Here is a 9,524-nt window from a genome sequence, read left to right as displayed (position 1 = left end):
GAAGATACCATTCAAGAAAGAGCATCCATGAGGGATTTGAATTCCTAACTTGTTTTCTTCCTTTTCTCTTTTTTAGGAAATAGTAATTTCTTAATTTCATGAGGTATTGATTTTTTTTATTTCTTAATATCTTGATATTTGATCTTTTGATTTTTTTATGTTTGATTGAGTCAGTCTTGTTTTCTTGAATATTCATATCCGTGCAAAAAATCATATTTTTTTTTTATCTTGTAGATTTGTTAGCATGTCTGAGATGCATAGGTTATTTTTTATATAGGTTTTGAGATGCATAGATTTTTTTTATCCTATAATCTATTTAGTTTCTAAAATATTTAATCAGAATTTTTTTAGCATAAATTTGTTGAAACTGTGTCCTCAGACTAGTAGGGATGGCAATGGATTGTGTATAGGTTAGGTCAGTCTATATCGTACCTATCCTGCAAGTAAAAACTCCACACACTCATATCTGCCCCATACTTGCTTTAGATCAGGTCAAATAGAAATGCAGGCTGAGTCAGGTTGGATAGATAAGAGGAGTTGGTCTGATCGGATCAAGTCAGGTATATGTAAAAAATATAAAATTATTATAATTTTGAAAGGAGAATATATATTAAGATTATATCGAGTCGGCTTCAAATCGAGGCATACCACTATCTGTACCCGACTTAAACCCGCTTCAGGTATTTTGTCTATAGAGCCTAGGTTGGGTACCCAATGGGTCGACTAAAATTGTCACTCCTACGTATTGGATGTTGGGGTGAAGCATAATATGGCAGAGAATAACTTCAAGGAAAAGAAAAAGTAATAGTGCATTGTTCAATCTATATATATACCATGTCTCCTTTCCTTTTCCTTTGGACAGGAGGCAAATGCATCTCCGCTACCTCATATACATAATAACTTATATGTAACCTTCATTAAACAATAATAGCTGGTGACAACTTGCCTCCCTAATCATAAAAAGATATATATGGTAGTATGCCTATTATTGCCATACAATTTGCTAAAATCATGAGTGCATTAAGAACAAAGAGCAATGTTCATAAATAGTGAGCCCTCCTATGAGTAGATCAATTGGCAAGAGGTAGAAAATTCTAGCAAAGGTGAAATAATCTAATAATAAAAATATGTTACAAATGGTAGAAGCTACATGGATTTAACTATAATTCAATTTGTCCAAACTTGACATCAAATAAAATATTTTATATCTATCCATTGCCACTCCATATGGCTTGAGTTTTGTTTTTCTTTTTGTCTATTTATGTAGTGCTAAAACACTTGATATTAGGGTCAAGGGAGATGTTATCATTTACACTTTACTATGTCAAAAATTTATCATATCCTGAACTACCAAATAATAAGGCCGCCATAAGAATCAATATATTATCTTATATTCTTAACTTATGGGAACTGAGATTATATAAAAAGTCCTCTAGATAAATATTATGGATATTTATGACATTATACTGCTAGTTATCTTAGATAACCATGATATGCCAAACATGTTACTTGTAGATGCTCAAGAATGTGATTAAACCAACATATCAAACATCGTAATCTTAGATTATTTGGAATTAGATTATCCTACAATGAATATCATCTATGATCTTAAATCACTATTGTGATCCCATTTAAGTCACCAAACATCCCTAAAAGGTGGAGAGCTATAAGCCCCGATGGAAAAGCCAATTTAGTTGATAGATCGATGTGAAAACTTAGTCATGCTCTGTGTGAAAACTCTAATTTTTTCCTAACCCACCTATGCTTTCTACTTGTCTCCTAACTAATTCATGCCTTTCGGTCGTAAAATTCAAACATTATCCACAATTAAGTACCAGCAATCTAAGCAACCATGTTTATTTCTGAAATAAAAGGATCAGAGTTGAGAGTTCCAGTCGAACACACACATTTCAGGAAAGAATGAGGGTGAGAAATTCTGAGAAACACATCTGCACAGCCATAAAATCTAATTTAATATCGTAAGTTTTATTGTCCTCAAGAACCTCTAGAGGCATTTACTGAGAGAGCAATTAATAAACCTTTAAGTTCCTCAGTAAAAGTCGGATCTCATACCAATGGAAAGCAATCTGATATTGTATTTATGGGATAGACAATTAAAAAAAAAAAAAAAACATCTATCAAACTCAGATGCTGCAACAATCAAAATAGGCTAGTACATTATTCCGTGACCCATCATAATTCTATCAAGGAAAGTGAAAATCAAGAGGAACTTTTGAACTTCTTCACAATGCCAGCAAAGTATTTTCCTTGGTGGAAAGCTTGCTCAAGTTCAAGCTCTGATGGGAATCTTGAACCATCCCCAGCAAATGTGCCAGCTCCATATGGGCTGCCACCTTTCACCTTCTCCATCTCAAACATTCCAGCACCAAAGGTGTAGCCAATCGGCACAAAAATCATTCCATGGTGGACAAGCTGGGTTATGGCTGTCAAACTGCAGGCAGATGAAAATAAATCCTTAATCGAACAAATGCAGGCTAATTGGTTAAATATCGAAGAGTTCATGACATCACAACAAACATCATAAAAGATAAGATCACAAAGGTAAAAATTATAACCACTAATGACCGCAGCTACAGTCTGTTGAAAGCAAAGCACTACTTATAGCAAAAGGTAACAGAAATCCAAGAAGACATCATATCTACACTGAGCTGGCAAAGATTAAGAATGGATTGGCAACCAAGCAACACTATATCTAATAGAAATGCCAATAGAAAAAGTTCATATAAAATGGCAATGATAACAGTGAAAAATCCAAAAAAACTCAGACAGATGATATGTTCTCAGATAGCAAAGATTGATCTGGAAGAGCTCAATTGAAAATGTCACCATAATGATAATATTAAATCAGAACGAATTGTGATTAGGATTAATCTTTCAACATAATATTTGAAAGAAAGTAAAGTTATTGATTGATAGAGCAGCAGATAAGCACATACAATAAATCTTTCATGAGTAACATGATAAAGAAAGCTGAAGCTGGAAATTATCTGTTACTCTAAGAGTAATACTGACTTTTGAAGAACCATAATGTTCTTTTGATGTAATATCAATTTATGTTAAATTCTGCAAAAGGTAATCATGTATAAAACCTGTGAGATCCACGGATGCTTACAATTCATGACCATAATGCTCTGTTAGACATATCTCTAGTAGTTCATAAAGTTTAATGTGATGCAAGCAATTGAGGATTCAGAGCTTACGGAGTAGTCTCTTGACCCCCGCCTTGGGATCCAGTGCTGTAAAAAATTCCTGCAGGCTTCCCTGCAAGCTGCTGTGCTCTCCAGAGTCCTCCAGTGGCATCAAGGAAAGCTTTGAATTGTGCTGCCATCATACCAAATCTAGTTGGGAATCCAAAGATAATCCCATCAGCCTCAGCAAGCTCATTTGGTGTGATTATCGGCACGTCACTTTTAGGGGGTGCACCCATCTTTCCAAGCACCTCTTCTGGCAGTGTCTCTGGAACCTGTTCGGTCAAGACAGGTAATTATTATGACCAAGCTGAAGTAACATTTGATACACTTCTTTGCAGAAGCTATTGGTAAAGTGGCTATGCACTTTGTCTTGACAAGCATCTGTTTCATTGAGACATAGCTAATCATATGTACCATTGAGGTCATGCATGATGATGAACAACTTTTTTTCAAAACAAGGCCTTAATGCCCCTAAACCATCATACGCACATTTTCAGAAAATGAAAATTACAAACCAGTAGATCAAAACATAAAAAAAATACCATGCCAAGGCACTGAATGACAAAAGACAGCCTAATAAAATATGAACAAATATATAGATCTTGGTAAACAATGATAAGATCTGCTTAATTTGAAGTGAAACTAGTGAAAATTCAGAACAGTTACACAACTTACACTGTTAAATAAGAAGCACTTGCTAATTGCAAAATCAACATCAAATAGGAGGGAAAAGCTTAATACTGCATAATAGTTCATTTTTCTAGCTTCAGAATCCCATGTTAATTAAAAGATCAATTCTTCACTGATAAGTCTCATTCAGAGGTTGCCAAACATGATGTTCTAGAAATCTTTAAGAAGGATAGTAAAGGCTTATCCATGCTATTCGATAGCAACTTATCTAAATAGAAAGTTGTGCTTATCCATTAAAAACTAAATGAGAAATGATTCATAATTTGATATAACTCAAAAACAATATGCAAAGTTATGCTTTGAAAACATGGTGCTCTGGTCCATGCCATAACTAACAGTCAAAAGATATGTCAATTATATTGTTCTTGCAAGAAAACCATTATTCAAATTTCTAATAGATTAAAAGGATTTAAAATAGAATATAACAAGCTCATGAACAAGCACCTGCCACATTTTAGCTTCTACTCCTCCAACAGTTGAGGCACCCCTTTTAATCTCTTCTGCTAGCTTCTCAACATGCCCATACATGGAATAATACCTGCACAAAGAAATATAAAATTAATTTCCATCAATTTACATTCAGTTTCTGCAAATACACAGTTGAATATGTGGCATAAAAAAAATATATGCATCTTTCTTCTAACACCATACTCATGAACAATCACTACAAGCACCAAAAACACTGATCGCATTTAAATAACAAAACACTTTCAAAGACCCCGCTCTTTCAAGGCTAACACCAAGTTCAACTAAAATTTTATTAAAAGACATTAGGTGACATGAGTGGCGTAAGATATTAAATAGGCGAAAGGTGTATAGTTACATCAGGGATAGGAGTGCACAACACGATTTTCAATGATGTAAACAGAAACATGTACTTCTTATGTTGAGAAGTACCTATTAATAAGTTAGGAAGAACAATATTAAGGCATGAACCACCACTGCCATGCTGTAAAATTAAAATAAAACTAATACCAGGGGGACAGGTGGGGACAACAGGACAAGAAGTCAAATGAACTGAATGCTGAAACACCGAGGTAAAATTAAATGAAGAAATTAATGCTGGTCCGCTAAAGATCAAACATACATACCAAACAAGAGTACGCGCGCACATGAAAGCGAAAAAAAGACCACAATATTGAGCAGCAAAAAGAACAGTAAACTTCAATATGGTCAAACAAAGTCGATGAGAGAACAAAAGAAAAGGGAAAAAGGCAAAGAAGATCTCCTTGTAAATGCCCAACTAGTTGGCTTCCTTGATACCCTTTCTTCGGTATTTCAGATGCTGGTTACTTAAAGTGTCTGCACTATTAGAACTTGAGGAGATAACATTACCGTGGAAGGGTAAATTGCGTTAACAAGAGGAGCAAACAATTTTCAAACAGTGTACAGCTTAATTTTTTCTAGCTACGACTGACATAAAATTCATCAAATCCAATCCTAAAACAAATAGCACCCTACTTGCACCACTTTACACAGCAGCACTTAAGCGACAGAACTGTCTTCAAAAATATTAGCCCATCATTTTATATTTTAACGCTGAGAACAAAGTGTGAGAAGTAGTAAGATTTTTTTTTAAAAAAAAAAACGAAGCTAAAAAGAAAAAGAGAAACTATAATCACTAATGCATAACAAAATATGCAGAAATGGCCGGAATGGAGGCAAAAGCCACTCAGTCAGTATTTGAAAGAGTGAAAATGATCGAGAGACAGGTTCAACGAAAGGCCACATAAAGCCAGTATATTATGAGCATAAATCCCGAAACAATAAGCAGCAGTTGGACTCGACAACCTAAATAGAACAAATCAAAGAAAATATCGAATGTTCACTCGATCTTATATCCGACGAGAGAAGTAACTATAAACAAAATTAAAATGCTTAAAATAAACAAAACTTTCAAATGATAAAACAAAAACCTAGAAACAGAATGGTCCCCCAAAAAATCAACATGGCGAATAAAACTATCGATTGGAAAACCCAGAAAGAAAACTACCACCCAAACAGAGATCAATGACATCAAATCCCCCCAAACACCTCAATCTCATCTACCTCCTACAACAAATGCCGCACAAAAATAGGAAAATTATGAAATAATTTACCAAAAATAAAAAGAAAATAGAATCAAAACCGAAACTAGATCCAAATAAAGAAGAACAAATACAGAGAAAGAGAGGGAGGATGGTTTCCGGTAATGCTTACACTATGTAAACCTTCGTCGCCATTAATGACGGATTAGCAGCTCTCGGATTTGGATCGCTGGTACGAGGGAAGGACCAAATATAAAAAGTTCAGAGGCTTAGTTCTTTGAGAGAAAAAGAGGGCCGTGGTCCGCTATTTATACACAGAGGCAAGGGAGCCAGCAAGGATGACCTCCCGATTAGTTAAGTTTTATAATCCAACTTTGGTAATTTAATAACTCTACAGTAAATTTGGCTATTAGTATTAATTTAATTGACAGATTTAACGGAGGAGATGATGTCACCCCGTCATCATCTCCGCCAATAATCCAAGCCGGCGATCCGGTCACCCACCACGAGATGACGCATGCCTGAACGTTCGTGCTCTTGTGAGATTTTGTTTCTCTTTCTCTAGGTTTAGCCGGTTGATCAAACCGTTGTGAGTCGACGCACGGTGTTTGGATCTCACCACGTGACTCAAAATGGAAAATTTACTACTTTCCGAAAAGAAATTAAAAAGGATTTTTAATTAGAACACTATCGTCACCGAGAAAAGAACTTCGAATTAAACCAACGATTGTCTGACGTCATCAATACAAGATAGGGTCGCTGGGTTCGTCTGGCAGTAGCCAAGAGAAATTATATTTTATTATTCTCTTCAAACATGGAAACTATTCCATAGATAGGATACTGGGAAAAATTTAAATGGGAATGCCAGCTGCACGCATTGACCGTAGGATGAGTCGCATTAAACTTCCAAGTCCGTGAAACCTACTCGACGGTTGGAGATTTTGATGTTAGAATTGAATTATTTCCTGATAGTTTCTCCTACGTGGAGGCCGGCTTGATTCAAACATTCCCCCGGACATCGTCGTATTTACAGTTCTGGCACTGGACCCACGTAATGCCAGCGAAGCATGACGACACGTAATGCCACGGTACGGTGAGCCGCCAGAAATTCGTTTACCATTTGTTACTTTTTATCTTCATCGAGGTGCCTGGCTCCTTTCCGCTGCGGAGATCTTTACAGCGCATTGCGATTGGATGTCAGATTTATTTACTGGTACCCTCGGAGTAGCCAAATGCAAGAGCGTTGGTGATTAGACCACGTGAACGTGGGACCATGAAATCGGTGGACCATTGGATGGTCGACATCGTGGATCCTTTTTAGGCAAAAGCAGCCAACCAGTAGGGAACCTTGAATGTGGCCAAAGGGACGGATGGTTGTTGCCGAATTGCCGTGATTGGTAACAAGGGTGGCTGTTGATAAGAACAAGATGATGTTCCATTAAATATATATCTATATTCAGGATGGTTCGTCTGCCTACGGTACTGTAAATTGTTTGTGCTTAATTGACACAAGTACTTATAGGTTCTCGACGATGGCGTTGACGCTTGGTGGGCCTGCATTATGCATGGATGCTCGAGAACCATACATGTAGTTCTAGCATTTCCCTCATAGGACTTGGCTTGTTCATGTTTTGATGTGATCATGCTGTCTCCAAGAAGAGCTTTTGGAATCTATATGCTCTTGTGGTTGTATCATTTCCAACAATCTCAGACGTGGTAACCATACAATTTGTCTGAGATTTTGGATCTTTATTCAAAACCTAGCATGTGTCCAATAATGCAGTGGCATCAAGAAACCAAGCTTAATTAATATATGATGTTTGTCTAACCAACATCGATGATGCTATATCGAGAGGGTTTTATAGGCACTTCTTGCAGGCGTTACTTTGTTTGCAGTTTACACCAACATATATCATTGCTAGAATGCTTGAGAGCAAAATTACTTTAATCCATGCAATCCCCTAGCTAGAACATTTTCAACAGCAAGGCCAGGAGTCTTGAGCCATGTTTGATGGTCCTCATCTACTAACCACTTATCTAGCATGATTCACTTGACACAGCTCAATATTTTGTAACAAGTGAACCAGGGTGCCACCTAGATTAGGTCGAATAAGATAGGGCATGGATTGAATACATGATAAATCAAAAATTTATCTATCTAAGCCTTATCTTTTTATTAAATAGATGAAAAATTCAGATTTCAACATGACTATTTTATTAAACAAGTAACTTAACTTATCCACAATAAGTGGAAATACATTAAAGAAGAACAAGGTAGAACTGATAAGCGTTGAAGCGCTTGTTGAGATAGTCATAGACTTATATCCCACAAAGTAGTGGTTTTCATTATTCTCTTCCTTATCTGCAATCATTTAATTTCTTGAGACTATTTAACCCTCAGGAAAAGGGGAAAAAACCTGGAGACGGAAGTCAAAATATACCTCAGGTCATCAATAGGCAAATTAAGTAGGTGTCAGTCCTCTGGAATTCATGCTTACTTTTGATGGAGATTACTTTTGGTTTGTAAATATCAGATATGGTGAGAGACCGATCCAACCAACCGAGCATGATTGGAAATAGTTTAAAACCTATTAAAGGGAAACAACCCAAATAACTCAACTTCTTCCAACCTAAGCTATCTCAAGTGGACCTGAATTGGCCCACTTATAATCCTGGTTCTGTAATGGAAAAACCAATGATAAAAACAATAAAGCCATCACATGAGAGAGAGACGCATCTCACATGAGATTGATCTCTCCATCCTCCTCTCAATGCCCTGGGCCTCTGTAGAGGTATCATAACTGCCCCATCCTAATGCCCTTATCATCAATACCTCTTCCAAAGCGTGCACCTCCCATTTATCATCACGATCAACACTTCCATTTCATCTCATTCACGCATGGTTTTAATTATTATAGTTGCACGATCAGTTCACTTTGTTCACATGATTGTCTTCAATTTTGGAATCTTCAAGGTATGAATAGCAAGATTAGAGCAATCGACAACATCTACTGAAGCTATGAGAGGTATTAGCTGTAAAGTTTTTAATCAAATGAAGTTTGAGATAAATTAGTAACTATAAAAAGATGCAGCTTATCCTAGTGATCACATCCCTCTGCTTAGCAACCAGAAATTCTAGATTTGATTCTTGTAGGTGCATCCTAAAATATCAGTGAGTACAAGATAGTGGTAATTTGAAATTTAATTTCAACAAAAATTGGAGAAAATAGGGCCAAATTATTCAAGTGACGGCAGATGCAACACATGCGGTTGGAGTTGAGTTTTACCAAAAAGTTTTGATTTCTCTCTTGATACTGTTGTTCACAAGTTTTTGATCTAAATAATTATAATCAATGGTACTACTCTTGCTATAGTTCCTTCCTTAATAGACTTATTTTGCAGGCACAAGTTTTCGGGTTTCCTTTTTTTTGCTGGAGAGTCCAAAGTACTGCAAACGGATGCGCAAGGATCGGGCTTATGCTTGTTTTGTGGAACTTGAAATCTATGCGACTTTTCACCATGAAAAGATATTGGGCATTGTGCTGGTTCTTTGTAGGTTCGTTATTGAATTTGGGACCTCTTCCCGCTGAGTTTT

The 9,524-nt window shown here is 36.3% G+C and overlaps 1 protein-coding gene across 1 annotated transcript; it reads right to left on the bottom strand.

The window, feature by feature from the left end:
• Positions 1-2,076: 2,076 nt before the first annotated feature.
• LOC105035611 (NAD(P)H dehydrogenase (quinone) FQR1) lies at positions 2,077-6,248 on the bottom strand. Its single transcript, XM_010911216.4, has 4 exons — positions 6,102-6,248; positions 4,347-4,440; positions 3,222-3,484; positions 2,077-2,452 (listed from the first exon to the last, which is right to left on the bottom strand). Exons 1-4 carry the CDS (start codon positions 6,122-6,124, stop codon positions 2,221-2,223), a joined length of 612 nt encoding a protein of 203 aa, XP_010909518.1. The 5' UTR covers positions 6,125-6,248; the 3' UTR covers positions 2,077-2,220.
• Between the last annotated feature and the right edge of the window lie 3,276 nt (positions 6,249-9,524).

The sequence above is a fragment of the Elaeis guineensis genome, chromosome 5 (genome assembly GCF_000442705.2).
Source record: "Elaeis guineensis isolate ETL-2024a chromosome 5, EG11, whole genome shotgun sequence".
Taxonomy (NCBI): Eukaryota; Viridiplantae; Streptophyta; class Magnoliopsida; order Arecales; family Arecaceae; genus Elaeis; species Elaeis guineensis.
This window is presented reverse-complemented; position numbering and strand designations above follow the sequence as displayed.

Coding starts and splice junctions, on each gene's coding strand:
- LOC105035611 (XM_010911216.4), bottom strand. CDS start 6,124: ATGGCGACGAAGGTTTACATAGT. Junction 4,441..6,101: donor GCGACGAAGGTTTACATAGT/GTAAGCATTACC, acceptor TTCTTTGTGCAG/GTATTATTCCATGTATGGGC. Junction 3,485..4,346: donor TAGAAGCTAAAATGTGGCAG/GTGCTTGTTCAT, acceptor TTGACCGAACAG/GTTCCAGAGACACTGCCAGA.